We start from the raw sequence: 21195 nt of genomic DNA on the forward strand, positions 1-21195 counted from the left end.
ACAAACCATGAGGTCATGACCTGAGCAGAAATCAAGTTGGACACTCACCCAACTGTGCCACCCAGACTCCCCCCATACTTGTTTCTTTATAATCGTTACTGCTTCGTTATCAGTATCCTCTTTTAGGGACATTTATTTGGCATGTATCCTACTTTTTCTTGTCATCTAGAGTAGGATATTTAGTTTATTGCCTTTCTAATTTTCTAGTTATTTTTCCCTGTGAGGTCATTTTCCTCATGGGTATCAATTATCAGTTATCTTGGCAGGTAATGGATGGAGAAAGGGGTAGGAGGAATCAAAACATAGACCTTAGCTTGTATCACCTCTGATGAACAGGGTTCCAACTTTAATATCCTCATGTGTGTCATTCTTATCAGAAGGCTTTGTCCTTTAGCAAACCTCTCTGTATCTTACCCTAGGCTTCGTTCTTTTCTAAGAATGTATTATTTAGTCCTCTGGATGGGAAGAAGGCCTATGGGTTGGGAGTGGGGGGGTGGGTAGGAGAAACCTGTTGATGCTTGTTGGTTAAGCCAGCATTTGCCTTTTTTTTTTTTAAACCCTACATAGTGTTTCCCTATGAATCTGCTAGGGAAGGCAATGATGTAAGTATGGGCAGTGTTGGGAGGGGGAGTAGAAAAGAGCCCAATTCAAAATTTCTCCACAAATCCACTCCCCACGTTGGAAGCCTGGCTTTCCTCTGTCCCAGGCTACTATTTCCCTTCTTTACCAGATCATAATCACCTTTTGACTCTCCAGGGGTTTCTGCTGGTTTTCTCCTCCTCCTCTTCCTCCTCCTCTTCCTCCTCCTCCTCTTCTTCCTCCTCCTCCTCTTCCTCCTCCTCTGCCTCTTCCTCCTCCTCCTCCTCCTTCTGTTCTTCCTCCTCCTCCTCTTCCTCTTCCTCTTCCTCTTCCTCTTCCTCCTCCTCTTCCTCCTCCTCCTCCTCCTCCTCCTCCTCCTCCTCCTCTTCCTCCTCCTCCTCCTCTTCCTCTTCTTCTTCTTCTTCTTCTTCTTCTTCTTTTTCTTCTTCTTCTTCTTTTATATCCATTCATTTCTTATTTCTGAGGCATCTTTGGGTTTAGGTTCTGGGAGGTAGACTGTGCTACTTTGCCATCATGTGAGGGGCCATATTATGTCCCTTTTATGACAGCCTACCACAGTGTTTGTTGAAGCTTTGTGTTTTCAGTAATCTAGAGGAGGATATTCTTTCTTGAGTGGTCATGTTAATAGTCTGGAAATGAAGATGTTTAACCTAATGAACTATAGGCAGAATGTAAAAGCACAGAATAGGTAAAGCAATGCATGTACATGAAAGAAAGCAAAACAGGAATTCTACTGTAACTTTGAAATTTACTTTCAACATGCTTGTATTTAATTTTACAGTCACTTGGGAATCTTCTTAAACCTGGAAACAAGACAAGAAAATTAATCTTATTACAAATTGCTCTTAAATACATTTATAGGAATATAGAGGATTCATAGGGAAAATAAGAGTGCCTCCAGAACTCCCAAAGTTAAACTAGTAAAATTGATATATAATCTATATTTATAAAAGTCACCTTGACAAGGCAGAATGTCTCCCAGGAAGAGCAGAGCTTGGCAATAGCTTATTACTTACTAGACAGTCTTCTTACACCTAAAGTTAGAACTTAAGTGTTGACAATGGTTATTTCTGGGCATGGACTTCTTGCTCTTTTCCAAATTTTCTATGATAATCATGCTTTACTTTTGTAATTGGAAGAAAATTAATATTATTTTAATGACATTTTTATAGGGAAATCATCATACAACTATGCAAACTTATGTGAGGATATTTGCTGCAGCATTGTTTGTAATGTTGAAGAATATTCAAACTTCCATCAGTAGGCAGACAGTTCAATAAATTGTGATGGAACTATACAATGAGCATCATGCAATCAATAAAAATGATGATGTAAGTCTATACTGACATAGAAAAAATTTAAAGATGTACTGTTAAGTGAAACACTAAACAGATTTAAAAAAACATGTCAAGTATGAGCCCATTTTTGCAACCAAAAAGTAAGTGCATTGGAATTTGTTGAAGAATACACGCAAGAAGTTGCTACTCCATCCTAACAACCTACATTCAGAGAAATGAGGTCACAGGGAAAACCATTGCCCTGCAAATTAGAGGGACAGGCAATACAGAGAATCACAATTTACTGGAGCCAAAACCCATGAGCAGACACTTCTGCAGGATCCAGTGCCTGGTAAAAAGCTTGAACTTTAATTGATGAATTGCTGGAAGCTCAGTACGGGCAAGTCTGAGAGTTAAAATCTCCAGGAGGACCCAGTAAAAGGGACCTCCAGAAACTACCATGTCCTCACAGTGAAGATTGGAGAAAACTTTCCTGATGTTTCTCTCAGGGGGATGGGTAAAGTAACCATTTTGAAATATACCAGAGCATCTTGTTCTTCTTAACAAGGTCTGCCCTTGAGAGAGACTATTTTACCAAAGCCTAACCAAAGCGTAGGGTTTCATCAGGACCTAACTTATTTGGAGGAAGGAAAATACCCAACTCCAGTCAACTCTAGCCTTCTTTGTGAGAGAAGAGAAATACCCAATTCCAGTTCCCTCTATCCATCCTGTGACACCAAAGGTGAGAGTGAAGGATATTAAGAAGCACTGGTGAAGTTCACAGACAAGAGGCATAGGCTTTTCAAAAGACTAAGACCTAATCACAGGACTATACAATGTTTCCCATTCTTCCATACCTTATATCACACCATTAAAGTCTTATTTATTTGCCAGAGTTCCTTTCACCTAGTACATCATGTCTGGATTTTAACAAAAATTACAATGCATACTAAAAGGCAAAAAACACAGGAGAGACTGAACAAGCATCAGAATCAGAGTCAGATATAGTAGGGGTATTAGAATTATTACACTTGGAATTTAAAATGAGGATAATTAATATGCTAAGTACTTTGATGGAAAAAGTATACAACATGCAGGAATAGACAGATACTGTAAGCAGAGAGATGGCTATTCTAAGAAAAAACCAGAAAGAAATGCTGGAGATCAAAAACACTAACAGAAATGAAGAATATCTTTGATGGCCTTATTAGTATACTGGATATGGCTGAGAAAAGAATCTCTGAGTTTCAGGATATGCCAATAGAAACTTCCAAAACTGGGCACCTGGGTGGCTCATTCGATTGAACATCCAACTTCAACTCAAGTCATGATCTCACGGCTAATGAGTTTGAGCCCCGCATCAGGCTCTGTGCTGACAGCTCAGAGCCTAGAGCCTGCTTCAGATTCTGTGTCTACCTCTCTCTCTCTCTCTCTCTCTCTCTCTCTCTCTGCCCCTCCCCCACTCACTCTGTCTCTCTCTCAAAATAAATAAATAAATAAAAATATTAAAAAAAAAAAAAGAAACTTCCAAAACTGAAAAACAAAGAAGAAAAATACTGAAGAAAACAGAATATCCAAGAACTGGAGGACAACTGCAAAAGGTGTAACATACATATAATGGGTATACCAGAAAAAGATAGAAAAGAACAGAAGCAATATTTGAAGCAATAATGATGGAACATTTCTCCAAATGGATGTCAGACACCAAATCACAGAACTAGGAAACTCAGATAATACCAAGTAGGATAAATGCCCCAAAAGTCACACTTAGGCATATCATATTTAAGGTAAAAGTCTTGAAAGAAATCAGAAGGAAAAAACACCTTACCTACAGAGGAGCAAAGATAAAAAGTACATCCAACTTCTCAGAAACCATGCAAGCAAGAGAAAGGAGTATAATGTTTAAAGTGTTGAGAGAGTGGTGCCTGGATGGCTCAGTCAGTTAAAAGTCTGACTTGGGCTCAGGTCATGATCTCATGGTTCATGGGTTCAAGCCCCACGTTGGGCTCTTGTGCTGACAGTTGAGAGCCTGGAGCCTGCTTTGGCTTCTGTGTCTCCCTCCCTCTCTGTCCCTCCCCTGCTTGCACTTGTCTCTCTCTCTCTCAAAAATAAATAAACATTAAAAAAAAAATTAAGTGTTTAGAGAAAAACTACCTACTTAGAATTCTGTACCCTGCAAAAATTTTTAAGTGAAGAAAAAAATACAGATTTTCTCAGACAAAAACTGAGAGAATTTTATAGCCAGTAGATCTGCCTTGCAAGAAGTGTTGAAAGACATTCTTCAGAAAAAAGGAACATGATGTAAATCAGAAATTTGGATCTACATAAAGATAGGAAGAGCATTTGAGAAGCAATAAATAAAAATAAAAGGTTTTATTTTTCTTAACTGGTCTAACAGATAATAAATTGTGCAAAATAGTAATAATAACAATGTATTCAATGATATATGCATGCTAATGTATAGATTAAATGGATGACAGAAATGATACAAGGGATGGAGTGGGAGAAGAATTAGGAATATTTTGTTATTATAAGGCACTTGCAGTATAGTGTTATTTGAAAGTAGGCATGGGTTTGTTGTAAATGTATAGTGCAAAGTCTAGGGCAGCAACTTGAAAAAGTAATGAAAAAAAGTTTAAATGAAGAAAGGAGATAAAATGGAATTATAAAATCTCAAAACTACAAAGTGCAGAAAAAGTATGAAAGACTAAAGAACAAGGGCAATAAATAGAAAACAGTAACAAATATGGTAGATATTAATGCAACTATATCAATAACCATCTTAAACGTTAATGATCTAAATATGCCAATTAAAAGACAGAGATTATCAGAGTGGATCCAAACATAAGACCCAAATATATGTTGTCTATAAAAAACTGACTTTAAATATTAAGATATGTAGGTTAAAAGTAAATGGAAGGGAAAAAATACCATGATAACACTAATCAAAAGAAAGGAGTAGTTATATTAATTTAAGACAGACTAGACTTTAAAGCAGGGAAAGCTATCAGGGATAAAGAAGGGTATTTTATAATGAGAAAGGGGTCAATATGCCAAGATGACTTAATAATCCTTACTGTTTTGCCTAACAACAGAGCATCAAACTACATGAGGCAAAAACTGATAGAACTGCAAGGAGAAACAGGTGAATCCTCTGTTGTAGTTGGAGACTTTAACATTCCTCTGTCAGAAGTGGACAGATACAGCAGGCAGAAAATTATTAAGGTTATAGTTGAACTCAACAGCACCGTTAATCAAATGGATATAATTGATATCTCTAGACTACTTTATCCAACAATAGCAGCTTACACATTCTTTTCAAACTCACATGACTATAAGCAACAGAATCCTTGACCAAACAAAGGCTCACTTAACAAAAGCCCAGAGGCACATATACTCAGGGTTGTTCTAGCAATTAGATGTCATCAAGGACAGGGTTTTATTTATTTTCCTTCTCTGTAATTCCTGGTGTATTGTCTTTTTATCTTGTGGTTATCACCTCAGGGTTGCCAAAGATTGCAGTAGCTCCAAGCATCACATAACACATCCAGACAGGAAGAGAAAAAAAATCTTAGTTCTAGTCACTTCTGTTGGAAATAGGAAGAAAGGGAACTGAGGAGTAGGGGGACATATTATTTAGTTTAGTTTAGTTTTTGTTGCTGTTTTTTTAAGGAGATAAAGCAAAAAGAAGCAATATGGTATTGACCCTAGATTTTGCACAAATTTTTCCTTCTTCCTGTCATCTATGATCTCTTGAGCCCTTCCCACATATTGTATCTCGGTGCCTAGGTATAGTACCTGGCACGTAGTAAGTAGTCCATAAATATTTTTGAAGGGAAAGCAGGCAGAGCAAAGGTAGTGGCAGTTCAGCACAAAGGCAGCTAATTTCTCCAAAACATGTCTGAAATCAGGGGAGGAAAATAATGAGGCACAATATAGAATGGTAAGTGCTAGGATACTATTTAATTATAAGATGCTATGGGAGCACATAGGAGGAATTAGAGAAGACAGATCAGAAAGAATAATTGTTTAAATTGAGCTCTAAGGAGTGGTAGAAATAACTAAAACCAGAGGGAAAGAAATTCTCTTGGTTTGTACTTTAATTTTCACAAAGTAAAATAAATATAATCCTTTTGGGGGGAGGAAGACCTTGAAGAGATTCTAGTGAGGAAAAAAAAGGGAGCATGGCAAGTAGTAATTGATCATATAGTGCCCATTATTACTAACTTAAGATGTCTTAAAGTGTATGTTGTCTATATTTCTATTTTTAGTGAAAAATAGCAAAATTCCAAGACTTCAGTTCTCCTATTTCCTATAATGTCTTAATTTTTTTCACTGTTTTCAGCACCTCTTACTCTGAACGTTTTCAGGCATCTAACTAAACAAGTTAGAGACTCCTAATACATATTTTGTATGTGGTAGAATATCAAAGTGAAAGTTTTGACAAAGCACAATGGAAAAGTTGTCAGATTAAATTCAGGTTGACTGGATAAAGTTGAATATTAATTAAACTGACTCTTAATCTTCTAACTCATACTCAGAGTATGAAATGGCCAAGGAGAAGAGGATTTTGAGAGCATGCCTACCCATTCTCCACTCCAAGAACTTATCACAGCATTTTGGAGGCTCAATAGAATGGGGCCTGATTCAATAGCTAAAAAAAAGCTAAGGCAGTGATTGATTGGCTAGCTGTACTAATAGCAAAGAGGAGGCTGCTGCTGCATTGGGATAAGCCTTCAACCTCAGAGTTTACTTGGACAAAGAAAGGCCCACTGTTTCCAGTAGACTAGATGTGGGCCACATCTATGCATATGTATACCCAAGAAAGATGGCATAGGGCTGTCATGGGTTCTGTCTGCAAGGGATGCCTAAATATGCAAACACATCTCAGCAGAGAGAAGCTGGAAGTATCACAGATGTAAACAACCAGTTGGGATAAAACTATATTTGACAAGATCAAGAAATCTGCAGATAAGAGATCTCCAGTGATGGTGATCTCCAAGGAACTAATCAAAGTACCTCATGAGTCAGCTTTAAAAATCTGCCACATCCAGGAAGCACTGATGTTAGAAAATGCAACAGTGATAGTAAGAACTTTCCATTTACCCCCTCTCTTCTTCCTTCCAAGACCTCTAATTCCTAAAGGGTCCCATAGCAGCAAGCTGGGAAAGTGAGAAGCAGTAGGGCAGAAAAAAGCAGCTATTCATATCCTCCTTCTCTGACTCTAAGTTGTAATAAATAGTCTTAGCTGGAAGAGAGGAGAAACCTCAACTTTAAAATAAAATCCAAGTTTTACTTGTACATGGTTCTGGACATTTTACTAACCAGATAAACATAGTACTGAAAACTTATCGGAAATGTCACAGAACCATCTAGGTTTTCATCCAGAGGCAGGACAAGAACTAGCCCCACTGAATAAATACAGAGATGAAAAGTCACTTTGGAAAAAAGCTTGGCAATTTCTTATAAAAGTTAAACATATGCTTATCTAACCCATCAACCCCACTCCTGGGTATTTATCTAAGAGAAGTAGAAACTTACATTCACCCCAAAACTTGTATATGAATTTTTATAGCAGTTTTATTTATAATGGCTCCAAACTGGAAACAACTCAAATGTCTTTCACCTGATGAATGAATTAAAAAATGTGGTACGGGGCGCCTGGGTGGCTCAGTCGGTTAGGCGTCCGACTTCAGCTCAGGTCACGATCTCGCAGTCTGTGAGTTCGAGCCCCGCGTCGGGCTCTGGGCTAATGGCTCAGAGCCTGGAGCCTGTTTCGGATTCTGTGTCTCCCTCTCTCTCTGCCCCTCCCCTGTTCATTCTCTGTCTCTCTCTGTCCCAAAAATAAATAAACGTTAAAAAAAAAATGTGGTACAGCCATATAATGGAATAATACTAGTCAGTAAATAAAAAGGAATGAATTAATAATACACATAAAAACATGGATGGATTTCATAGGAGTTATGCTAAGTGAAAAAAGATTCAAATGGTTACATCCTGTAACCAGGATTCTATTAATACAGCATCCTGGAAAAGGTAATGTCTAACTTTACACCAAGCACCTACTTTTGGTAATTCCCTGGTGCTATAAGGTAAGGTCAAGGTAGGGAAACAGAAGGTATATGACCAAAGGCCCAATTACCAGAGTTCTCCCAGTCCTTAACTTACCGTGATTTAATGGATCCAAGAGATTTTCTGAAGGTAGATTGAACATCTAACTGGAGTAGCATAGGAATATCTGGGTACCCACCCAGCTGGGCCCAGAGTGAATGTATTGATGTCTTCTCTGTTATTGGGTAGCTTGAAGTCGACAGATCAGCATTCCAGATGGCTTCCATTTGGTCTTCTTGTCTAAAGAAGCAGAGAGCACTAACTGGAAGCACCAAACTCTCCTGAGCTCCATATTCAATCAAAATGTATGACTCTTATTCTCCCCTTTTCTCTTCACCACCACCTTGTCCTATGATGCCCTCTCTGGCACTGAAGAACATTAGTTACGCCCACTTTGACTTGAGAGAGAGATTAAAACAGCAGAATTTGCTAAAATAGCTTTTTTTTTTCTTCACCAAAAGCTGCATTTCCATTTCCATGACTTCACCTAGCGATCTATTTTAAAACTACCTTCTTAGCTTCATAGAATATGTAAACCATATTGAGACTATTTTTTTCCCATCAACATTTTCCCCCTTCCTTCCTAAAGCTCTTACCTTCTCTCTCTCTCTCACTCTAAAAAAAAAAAAAAAAAAAAAAAACAAAAGGAAAACAGGAAAAAAGTAACCTAAGTTTCTTCATTCTGTGTTAAAATAATTTGTTTCATAATAAAGAATAAGCCTCCCTCTTTCTCTGACCCTCCCCTGTTCATGCTCTCCCTCTCTCTGTCTCAAAAATAAACGTTAAAAAATTTTTGGGGGGGAAAAAAAAAGGGGGGCGCCTGGGTGGCTCAGTCGGTTAAGCGCCCGACTTCGGCTCAGGTCATGATCTCACGGTCCGTGGGTTTGAGCCCCGCGTCGGGCTCTGTGCTGACAGCTCAGAGCCTGGAGCCTGTTTCAGGTTCTGTGTCTCCCACTTTCTCTGACCCTCCCCTGTTCATGCTGTCTCTCTCTCTGTCTCAAAAATAAACGTTAAAAATTTTTTTTGAAAAAAAAAAAGAATAAGCTTCATTTTTTAGCAAGACCAGCTTTATTAACTTAATTTAATTTAAATTTAAAGTTGAACTGAATTAAGTGGGCAAAAATAAAACAATTCACATTCAAGTAGAATATCACAAATTAACAAATGTTCCACAAATCTATAAATGTATGTCCTCATATGATTAATGAAATTAACCTTTCATCTGAAAAAATCTATTGACACTAGTTATGATTCAGTTAGATATAAGTTCGAAAGTATGGGAAAAGAATTCTAACACTTTATTCAAAAAGTTCTGCTTCATCCAATGATTTAGTTAAAGTCTTTAGCATTCACAATTAATGACATGGAAAATTAAACTCCTAGTTGAATCTTTGGAGTAAGCCCATGCATGTGAGATGAGACACCCAAACATTATAAGGAAGGGATGCCATCAGTCTGTCTCCCTCCAGGACCATTATTGTCATGTCACCTGTAGGGGCAAGAGAGCCCCAATCTTGAAATTGTTATGAAGGGGAGTCACTAAAAAGAAAACTGGACTTACATCACCCCTGGAAAAGAGCAGGCAAGGAGCAGACCAGCATCAGTTTTTAAAAAAAGGAACTCAAAATTAGATGTTAAATATTTAAGTAGAAATATATGTAAGTAAGCTTCTTGTTAAATTAGCTAAGAAAAGTAATACTACCTTAGACTCTCCACTGTACCACATCATAATTGAGGGGAAGGAGAAGCTCTTGGACAGGAAAAAAAAAAAAAAAGCAAGAGGTCCCACATGTCGTCCAAAGAAGGTTTAATGTCAGTCTTTCCTACCACATACCGAAATTTCTTCAATGTGTCAGACTTTCTGTCTTCTTCTATTAACAGCTCTAGGAATGATTGTTGAACAGATTTGGTAGAGGCAGGTATCTGCTTTTTGTCGATGATGCAAGGGATAGGTTGACTAAGATTCAATTTATACGTCTGTTGAAGCTAAAAATAAATAAATCAGAAAAGGAAAACATGGGGAGAAAAGGTAAGAGTCTTTAGGAAGGTCTGAGCTGGCCCTAGCTAAACGGTGACTCTTCTTTTCCATGGATTTACAAATCCATTTCCTCCACCCTCTTTCTCCCTTCCTCCCAAACACACCTTCACCTCCAACACAAAATTGCAGAGGAGGCACCTATGTTATATAAAAACCTGCATACGCTATAGTCCTACCCCTCCAATTTCCTAGCTTTGTGAGTTTGGGTTAGTTGCTAACTTTATCTAATCTCTTTCTCCCTATTTCTAAAACAAGGATAATGACACAGGGTTGCTGTGAGTGTTCTATAAGATAATATGTATTATGGCAGCACCCCATATATTGTGAAGTGGTATGCAAAGCTAATGATAACACCTACTGAATACTTACTGAATGTCACATGCTTTTTATATATTAACTCATTTGGCATTTACAGCAACCTTATGTGGTGGTGGGTACTGTTGTTACCTTTGTCTTACACATAGAGATCTGAAGCTCAGAAAATTTTAGATCTTGCCCAAAGTCTCCTAGCTAATATGTGGTGAGGCTGATTTGAACCTGCACGATCTGTTAGCAGAACCAAACTCTTGAGCATTGTAAGGTATTTATTCACTTGTACCCTCTTCTCCCTTTTGCTTTTCCCTCTCCCTTCTTCTGCCTTAATAATCACCTCATCATCTAGATCCTGCATTCCCTGATCACAGACCCTTATTCATCCTCTGAAGCGCTCTAGATATTGTGATTCCTATTAGACACTTCTTGACACTGCCAGCTCATTTTGCTTTATTCCATCTACATTGGCCATGTTTTTTAAACCAAAAACTGTCCAAAATATCCTTTTTGTTTTTTAATTTTTTTTAATTTTTTTTTTTTTTAATTTTTTGAGACAGGGAGAGACAGAGCATGAACAGGGGAGGGTCAGAGAGAGAGGGAGACACAGAATCTGAAGCAGGCTCCAGGCTCTGAGCTGTCAGCACAGAGCCCGACGCAGGGCTCGAACTCACATTCCATGAGATCACGACCTGAGCCGAGGTTGGCTGCCCAGCCGACTGAGCCACCCAGGCGCCCCATTCTTTTTTTTTTTTTTTTTTAATCAAAGAGCTTTGATATTTAAAAAGTAGCTGTCCTGGAAAGTTATGTCTAATTTGGATCAGGCTATGATGAGAAATCTGTATCTTTTAAAGTGGCAAGTAATTTGGGGCACTGGGGTGACTCAGTTGGTTAAGCGTCTGATGTCAGCTCAGGTCATGATCTCACGGCTCATGGGTTCAAGCCCCGCATCAGGATCTGTGCTGACAGCTCGGAGCCTAGAGTCTGTTTCGGATTGTGTGTGTGTGTGTGTGTGTGTGTGTGTGTGTGTGTGTCCCTCCCCCACTTGCATTCTGTCTCTCTCCTTCAAAAATAAATAAACATTAAAAAAAATATATGGGCGCCTGGGTGGCTTGGTCGGTTGAGCATCTGACTTTGGCTCAGGTCATGATCTCGCAGCTGGTGAGTTCAAGACCCGTGTTGGGCTCTGTGCTGACAGCTCAGAGCCTGGAGCCTGCTTCGGATTCTGTGTCTCCCTCTCTCTCTGCTCCTCCCCTGCTCACACTATGTCTCTCTCTCAAAAATAAATAAAGATTAAAAAATAAAAAAAAAAAGTAGCAAGTAATTTTATAAATGAATTTAGTGAAAGAAAAAGATATATAGATATAAAATAGTCCTAGAACTCCAAGAATGTTCCAGAACTCCATTTTGAGCATGTAGTCCCAGAACAAATAATTCTAATCTCAGCCCTGTAACTTTCTGGAAGGCCACTGTCACCCCCAAAAGCATACTAATGGTTATCTCAGAGGGGCTCTGGGACATAATGAGTGTTTGCCAGAGTTTAACAGGATCAGATTCTGTGTGTGGTGCTATGTAAGCAAGTTCAGTAAACTCTTATCTCCTTTATTGACTCATGCTATTAAAATTTGCTTTCTGATAGTTTTGAGGAGAAAAGTAACCATCATGAATCTGTTGGAGAGTGGTGACTTAAGAGGTTTTATATCTAGAGACTGGTAGATGTGGGTTGACTAGGAAGGAGTTGAGCATTTCTAGAAGTCTCCCCAATTCTAATCTTTTCCCATGTAGGGAGTCCAGTCAGCATCCCTGTTGTCAATTTAAGAGTTTCCACTGAGGTCATGGTGTGCTGGCTTGAATGGTAAACCCCTCAAAAGATATATTCACCCAGAATCTGTGAATGTGACCTTATTTGGAAAAAGTGTCTTTACAGATGTAATTAAGGACCTCAAGATGAGATCATCCTGGATTAATCAGGTGGGTCCTATATCCAATGATACATGGTGTTATAAGAGACAGAAAAGAAGATATAGGACACATTGGGAAGAAGGCCATGAGAAGGCAGAGGCAGAGACAGGATCTATGCAGCTACAAGCCAAGGAATGCCAAGGGTGGTTGACAGCTACCAAAGTCTAGGAGAGAGGCATGGAACAAATTTCTTCAGAAGGAACCAGCTGTGCCAACATCTTGATTCCACAAACTCTCCTCCAGAACGGAAAGAATATATTTCTGTTGTCTTAAGGCATCAAGTTTGTGGTAACTTGTTACAGCGGCTCTAGGAAACTAATATACACAGTATCTCCAGGTAAATGTTATTTTCAAAGCTTACCACTTCCATTTTTCTTACAACACACTGGGAGAAGGAATAGAAAACAAGATACCTGGCTAAATAGGAGTATCATTTTCCTCAGGCACTGATTCCGTTTCTGCTCTAAAGACTTCTGCTTGTTGGTCCAGACCTGCATCACCTTTTTCTGGTACTCATCAATTCTGCTCAGCATTATGTAGAGGTTCCGGGTTTCATAACCTTTCCCGGTGTTTTTGATCACTTGTAATCGCCTGATTAGGTTGTTTCTTGAAAAAAAAAAATTAACAACAGTGAGATCAGTATAACTACTGATCCTAATTTAAGCAAACCTGAACCTAGTTACTTTCAGTTCTCATCAGTAGTAAGTAGAGAGGGATGTGATAGGGGTGGGAGGCTTGCTTAATGAGACCTTAATCTGGTTCGTTACATGACTAAACTTTCAAAAAAATCTATATGATGGTCAAGTTTTCATTAACTCTGGAGTTTTTTAGTGTTACAGTAGTGTTGTTTATTATTATGTTAAAACTTTAGTACTGATAAGACCTATAGAAGGTACTTGATACAGTTATGAGAAAGACAGTGTCCTTGCCTTTAAAGCACTTACAAGCCAGAATAGGAGACTAATAAATTAACTGTGTCAAATAGAATGAAATAAGGCTAAACAGAAATATAAAAATGCTGGGGCACCTGGGTGGCTCCATCGGTTGAGTGTCTGACTCTTGATTCCAGCTCAGGTTATGATCCCAGGGTTGTGGGTGGGATCAAGCCCTGCATCAGGCTCCACCTGTGGAGTCTGCTTAAGCTTCTCTCTCTGCCCCTCTCCCCCACTTGCACGCTCTCTAAAATATTTATTTATTTATTTATTTATTTATTTATTTATTTACTTATTTATTTATAAACATGCTATTTGAGCACAAAGGAAAGCGTAATTCATACTAACAAGAGGAATAAAGAAGACCTCATAGGAAGTTGTTACATAGGATGTTGAGGAAGAGTCATGAAAATATACTCTCTCTTTACTATAATGCATACCACCAAGTTTGTGTCTCTTAAACAGATAGTGTTTTGCCATCTCTGTTCTATAGGAGAGGAAAAGCAATCTGAGCAAAGTTAAGTAATTTTTCGAAGTTACGTAATTAATAGATTGGGGAAGCAAACCCAGATCTTTTCTCTTTCCACGATACCAATATTTCTCAAAATGTGGACCTTGATCACCTGAACTGATCATCTGGGCAGGGTGATGGGGTGGTGGTGGTGCTTATTGAAAATGTAGATTCCAGGGTGCTTTCCTAGACCTCTTGAATCAAAATCTTGTAGGATTCAGGATCAGTATTTTAAACAAATTCTCAGGTAAATCTTTCTGTCACTAAAGTTTAGGGAAAGAGGAGGAGGAATTGAGGGAATACTATAAACAAAGGCAGGAAAATGAGTTATATTTTGGGAGTGGTGAGTATTCCGAGACTTTTAGACCATAGATCTGTGAAAGGATACAGTGGAGGACAATACTGAAATTGCTGGCTTCTGAAAGCTCATAAAAGGCACGTTAAGAAGTTTGGATTTTGGGGGGTGGGGTGAGGAGGGTAGGCAATGATAACCCATTGCAGATATTCTTCTGAATATATGTATTTTACACACACACACACACACACACACACACACACAGAATAACTCTTAGGTCTCTTGTGGGCTATAATTAGTAACTCAGAACATACTATATATATGGATTATTTAATACTTAAATGTGTTAACTCCATATTAATTGGTTAATTTTAATTATTTTCCAATAGCCTTATTTTTTTCATATCTTATGATTTTTTTTGCTCCTATAACCACCCTTATTACACATGTTTTTAATCATTTCTCTACACGCATTACAGAATGCCTACCATATCCATTCCTACAAATAACATTGTTCCCATATATATATGATGGTTATATGTTGTATATATAAGAGATGCAAATGACATAACATTGTGTAAGTTTAAGGTGGACAATGTGTTGATTTGATACATTTATATTGCAATATGATTACCACTGTAACCTTAGCTAACACCTCTATCACATCCCATAAGTATCTTTTTTTGGGGGGTGGGGAGAGCAATCAAGATTTGGTTTTTGAGCAACTTTAAGTTTATAATACAATATTGTTGACTGTAATCACTATGCTATGCATTATATCTCTCCAATAAACCTTGGTTTTCACACCAGATCTTTCCTACTATTTTTCTGTCTATTCACACAGTCTTTTAGATTTTCTCCATAATTCTTCCGTATTGAAATCACATTTAAACTTCATATTAAAATCATAATTCAGTAATGAATTCTTGGAAACTTCAGAAAGTTCATAGTTTCATTTCACGCTTAGAGAAATTATTTTTCATGGATTTGTAAAAATTTTTTTCATGTTTATTTATTTTTGAGGTAAAGAGAGACAGAGCGTGAGTGGGGGAAGAGCAGAGAGGAAGGGAGACACAGAATCTGAAGCAGGCTCCAGGCTCTGAGCTGTCAGCCCAGAGCCCGACATGGGGCTCAAACTCATGAAAGTGAGATCATGACCTGAGTCAAAGTTAGAAGCTTAACCAACTGAGCCACCCAGGCTCCCCTATTGTTCATGGCTTTTTTTTTTTAATTTTTTTTTAAACATTTATTTATTTTTGAGACAGAGAGAGACAGAGCATAAACAGGGGAGGGGCAGAGAGAGAGGGAGACACAGAATCGGAAGCAGGCTCCAGGCTCTGAGCCATCAGCCCAGAGCCCCATGCGGGGCTCGAACTCATGGACCGCGAGATCGTGACCTGAGCTGAAATCGGACGCTTAACCGACTGAGCCACCCAGGCGCCCCTGTTCATGGCTTTTTAAAGATAATTAATTTTATTAATGTAAACACTGAGTCTAGTATTAACTGCTGAAGTATCTAATTATTTAAAATGCCCTCTCTAGAATCATGGCCATTCAAATCTTCTTACCTTTTGTTCCCACTCTCTTAGAAAATTCCACTTGTATTGATAAAATCTCGCCTCCCTCCTAAGGAATATTTTTTACAGTATTTGATATAGCATCACAATCCAAGGGAAGGTGCTTTACACTTACTGAGCGTCCACTATGTGTCGATCATTGTGTTAGAAATTGTATTTATGTTTTAAAATTTACATTTAAATGTTTCATTATTTAAAATACATTATTAAAAAATAAAATAAAATACATTATTTCAGTTCATCTTTGCAACCATTCTTCGAAGTAAATATTATCACATCCATTTTACAAACAGCAGAGTTGAGTCTCAGAGAGATTCAAAACTGGAAGTTTGAGCCAAGGTGTTCCCGACTTCAAAGTCTGTGTTTAAGAGCAAGCAGGATTAAAATGTGGATATAAAATCATTATAGTTTCCTGCTTCAAGGCAGCATTCTATACTATACCATACTATATAGTATAGTACTTTAGACTCACAGGACTTTGGAAATGAACTTTTTGAATTCATATGTGGTAGCTCTGCTACTTACTAGCTGTGTAACTTTGGCCAATAGGATGAACTTCCTGAATGATTCCTCGTCCACAAGCTAAATGCAATAATGTATCTAAAGTTTCTCTTCTTTGTAGATGCTTTATAACCTCTTGTGTAGGGATATAACTAGCTTTAAATCATTTATTTAGTTTCTCATTGTCCATGTAACGTTTCCTCAAAGAATTCTAGATTAAACAAGTTTGATTTCCCTACAAAACTTCTATTTCCTTTAGTCTATCAGTTTTCACGTTTTCAAGAGTGCAGTGATTCTCCTTTTATTGCAGATTCCACCAGATTGCCTGGCATGGATGCCCTTCCTTGATGGGAGTTAGTTTTAAAATATCACCCTAGGGGGCGCCTGGGTGGCTCAGTCGGTTGAGCGGCCGACTTCGGCTCAGGTCACGATCTCGCGGTCCGTGAGTTCGAGCCCCGCGTCGGGCTCTGTGCTGACCGCTCAGAGCCTGGAGCCTGTTTCAAATTCGGTGTCTCCCTCTCTCTCTCTGACCCTCCCCCATTCATGCTCTGTCTCTCTCTGTCTCAAAAAATAAACGTTAAATAAATAAAATAAACGTTAAAAAAATTTTTTTTAAATAACTTTTTGAATAGTATAGCTCCCTGAGGAACGGAGACATTTTCATGTGTCCTTGTCTAGTCATTTTAAGCACCAGTAAGTTAATAGCTCTGTATCTTTTGGGGTTTTGTACCGTGTAATGCCTTTTATACCTGTTGATTCTGTTGTTATTTTTTGTGTATTAAATATTTTTTTTTATTTTGCTGGGAAAAAAAAAAGGTCTAGGATTATTCAGTCTGGAAAGAGAACGCCAAAGACAGGTACAGAGTAAAATATTTGTCAACAAATCTGATTACTTATGCTTTGAAATGAAAAGTTCTGATTGTATCTTGAATAAGTCTCTTTTATCTTGCTGTTCCAATCCTTAGTCTCAAATTAATTCAGTCCTTAAAAGTATAAATTTCATGAGAACAGGGTACTTTGTCTGCTTTATTCACTACTGTATCCTTAGCACCTAATACAATACTTGGCGCATAGTAGGCATTAATAAATATTTGTTAAATAAATGGCATAAGTTGTTCCTGTAATTGATGATAACCCTTTCTAGTATAGGTTTTAGTGTGACCTCTTGTAATTTTAGGTAAAAGATATCCCCAAATTAATACGTTGGTAATCTCAAACATAAGTGCTAAGGATAGCAGGACAGTTGTCGCTTTCCCTGACCTATTTCTGGTATTTGCAATTTTTATTTTTATTTGTTTGTTTGTTTTTGAGAGAGAGAACACTTGCAAGTGCAAGCACAGGAGGGGCAGAGGGAAAAGGAGAGAGAGAATCTTAAGCAGGCTCCATGCTCAGTGCAGAGCCCCACACAGGGCTTGATCTCACAACCATGAGATCATGACCTGGACCTGAGCTGAAATCAAGAGTCAGATGCTCAACTGCCTGAGCCACCAGTTGGCTGGCACCCCTATATTTGCGATCTTTTTTTTTTTTTTTTTTTGCAATTTTAATTTTTTTTTTTTCAACATTTTTTATTTATTTTTGGGACAGAGAGAGACAGAGCATGAACGGGGGAGGGGCAGAGAGAGAGGGAGACACAGAATCCGAAACAGGCTCCAGGCTCCGGGCCATCAGCCCAGAGCCCGACGCGGGGCTCGAACTCACGGACCGCGAGATCGTGACCTGGCTGAAGTCGGACGCTTAACCGACTGCGCCACCCAGGCGCCCCTTTTGCAATTTTAAAAAATCAGGACCAGGACCTGTTTCCTCCAAGTTGCTTCAGCAGCAAGGTTACCATGGCAACACCTTGTATATAACCTGCCATCTCCCATTTTAAGAATCATACATCTTCTGGTGAACTCAAGAAGATGAAAGAAATTTAGAAAAACTAAAAGCATTTTTAAGCTTTTGAAGTTGATATTTTGGAGATCAATCATGATCCACAAAATATATCTGAGCATCTCTGCTAGAGATATAAATGGATGAAATAGATCATATAACATTTTTTATTTCCAAAAAGATATATCTCCTTTTGCTATCTTAAATAGGCTTCATTCCACAGACCTTCTGTAAGAGAATGTTTTAGGGGCACCTGGGTGGCTCAGTTGGTTAAGCATCTGACTTTGGCTCAGGTCATGATCTCACGGTTTGTGAGTTTGAGCCCCGTGTCAGGCTCTATGCTGACAGCTCAAAGCCTAGAGCCTGCTTCAGATTCTGTGTCTCTCTCTCTCTCTGCCCCTCCCCCACTCACGCTCTGTCTCTCTCTCAAAAATAAGCATTAAAAAAAAGAGAGAAGGGCTCCTGGGTGGCTCAGTCGGTTAAGTGTCCGACTTCACTCAGGTCATGATCTCACAGTTTGTGAGTTCAAGCCCCTCGTCGGGCTCTGTGCTGACAGCTTGGAGCCTGAAGCCTCCTTCAGATTCTGTGTCTCCCTCTCTCTCTGCCCCTCACCTGCTCACACTCTGTCTCTCTCTGTCTCTCAAATGGAAATAAACATTAAAAATTAAAAAAAAGAGAGAGAATATTTTAGAACATCTAATCCGACAAACATGTATATACTTATAGAGCAATGAAGGGAGGATATTTAAAATCAGGACTAAACCAGAAAACTGAACCTCCAATATTACATCTACCTTGCACGCTGGATCAGCCTGTAAGCAATGTACTTGCGGAATAAGTATCCCAGCCGAACTGTGTCCGTATGAAGTGTCTCAATTATGAGATTCCTAGCTGTTGTGTGTAGTTGTGAAGGAAGTCCAGAAGCTTTTGTGGCCTGATTTAAGAGTATCAGGTTCTTTCTCTGAGCCTCTACATCAACAAAGTATCTCTGCTCTTTGAGCTCTTGGGGAGTGGAAGGGGGCACTAGCATCTTGGGTTTCTTGGTACCTGAAACTGAAGTCAGTATCCAGGACTTGTCTATAGGGGAGAACTTGGATTTCTGGTCCCATTCAGAAGATGAGATCTGTGATGTTTTGGGTAGTTTAGTCGTAAGAGAGGGTAGTGATGTTATAGGCTTCATGAGAGTCGGAATGTAAGGGGTTTGTGATACTGGTGTCCTGTAACTGGTGAGATAGGACTGAAATGTTCTAAATTGTTCCATGGCAATAGGATCATGGCATATCGGGATTTCTTCCAAAGTGTCAGACGCCTCTGATATTTGGAACTTCTTAGTGGTGAAAGGGGCTTGAGTTACCTTGAAATCAGTAGCACTGGGATGAACAAATGCTGAATTAGGTTTCAGAGAAGAAATAATTGCCAATCTTTCCTTACTTTTCTTGGAGACAGAAGAGGACAAATCTTTCAGGGGCTTTCCAGGAGTTGGAGAGGTCCATAATGTTGGAAGATGCCCAGGGGTGGGAGGGATCCACAGTGGGGAAGCTTGACGCTGCCCAAGGGGAGAAGGGGCTTGTAGATAGTGAGATTGCTCACAGGTAGCAGCGGGCTGGAATGCCTGGGGCTGCTCAGAGAGTGTTAAGGGTCTAGGTTCCAGGAGCTCCCCATGGATGGAAGAGGTTCCAGGAACCAAGGGCTTCCTAGGAGAAAGAGGAGCCAAGAGATCAGGAATCTGTGCAGAGGTGAGTGGGACTCCAGATATAAGGGGCTGCCTGGAGGCCAGAGGGGCTTCTGATATCAGAGGTAGCTGAGGAGTCCTAGAGCCCCAAGAGGAAAAGAACTGCTGAGGGCCGAGAAGGGTCTCCAGTGTAAGAGGCTGCCCTAAAGTTGGCAGGGTCTCAGCTATGGGAAATTTCTCAGGAGTCAGTGGGACCTCTGGTGCTACAAACTCAACAGAGGTGGATTGACCTTTAGAAAACAGGGTCTGTTTAGAGGAAGGAAAAGTCTGTGGTGCAAGGAGTTTCCCAGGCTCAGAACGAATTCTCACTCCTAGTGATTTACCAGGGACTTGGGAGAGAGGAGAGTGTGATATCTGCAAAGGAATAGGAGAGACCTCCAATGCAGAGGATTTCTCAGCAACAGCAGCAGATGCTGGGGATTGCCTAGGAAGGACAGAAGCCTTCAATTTTTGAAGTGATCTAAGACTGGAAGGATCCAATGTGGGTAACTTCTTAGAAATGTGAGGAGCACTTGGTGTGACAGATTTATCAGTAACAGGCACAATCCCAACTTTCAGGGTGTGTTCTAAAAGAGGATGGACCCCAAGTGGTGAGAGCTGTTCATTAATGAGAGGTGCTCTTGATTTTAGGTCATCTACCCCCATGGGATGGGATTGTCCTGGAATGAAGGGAGCTCCCAAAGGCTGGACTTGCTCAAGGGTAAGGGGAAATCCTAAGACATGGGATTTGTCTGATTTATCTGATTCCCAGAAGTGTTCTGGAGAGAGAGAAATACCTAATGCTTGAGCCTGTTCTAAGGAGAGAGGGGCACCCAAAGCCTGGGTCTGTTCAGGGATAAGAGTGACAGCTGAGACCCAGGCATTTTCTGGAGTGATAGGGACACCCAATTTCTGGGCCTGTGATGCAGTGAGAGGAGACTCCCATGCATGAACTTTCTCAAGGGTGTGTATGAAACCCAAGCCCTGGCATTTCTCAGGGCTGAGGGTGACCACCAATGCCTTGAACTGCTCAGGGGTGAGAGTGATCCCCAGTGCCTGTGCCTGCTCAGGAGTGAGAGTGATCCCCAGTGCCTCTGCCTGCTCAGGGGTGAGAGTGATCCCCAGTGCCTCTGCCTGCTCAAGGGTCACGGTGATCCCCCGTGCCTGGGCCTGCTGAGGGGTCAGAGTGATCCCTTGTGCCTGGGCCTGCTCAGGGGTGAGAGAGATCCCCAGTGCCTGTGCCTGCTCAGGGGTGAGAGTGATGCCCTGTGCCTGGGCCTGCTGAGGGGTCAGAGTGATCCCACCTGCCTGTGCTTGCTGAGGGGTCAGAGTGAGCCCCAGTACCTGGGCCTGCTCAGCGGTCAGAGTGATCCCCTGTGCCTGGGCCTGCTGAGGGGTCAGATTGATTGCCTGTGCCTGCTGAGGGGTGAGAGTGACCCCCCGTGCCTGTGCCTGCTGAGGAGTCAGAGTGATCCCCAGTGCCTGGGCCTGCTCAG

General features: G+C 39.9%; 1 protein-coding gene across 1 annotated transcript in view; it reads right to left on the reverse strand.

Annotated features, from left to right (window-relative positions):
• Positions 1–1238: 1238 nt before the first annotated feature.
• The window catches only part of FAM186A (family with sequence similarity 186 member A), a gene marked incomplete at its 5' end in the record, with an annotated part of 75107 nt that continues 55150 nt past the window's right edge, over positions 1239–21195 (reverse strand). The window contains 5 exon segments of the mRNA XM_049627295.1: positions 1239–1403; positions 8046–8228; positions 9823–9974; positions 12711–12903; positions 18783–21195. The exon segment at positions 18783–21195 is cut by the window's right edge and continues 11 nt beyond it. Coding sequence (XP_049483252.1) covers positions 1382–1403; positions 8046–8228; positions 9823–9974; positions 12711–12903; positions 18783–21195 — 2963 coding nt within the window.

This window comes from Panthera uncia, chromosome B4 (genome assembly GCF_023721935.1).
Source record: "Panthera uncia isolate 11264 chromosome B4, Puncia_PCG_1.0, whole genome shotgun sequence".
In the NCBI taxonomy this organism is placed as follows: domain Eukaryota; kingdom Metazoa; phylum Chordata; class Mammalia; order Carnivora; family Felidae; genus Panthera; species Panthera uncia.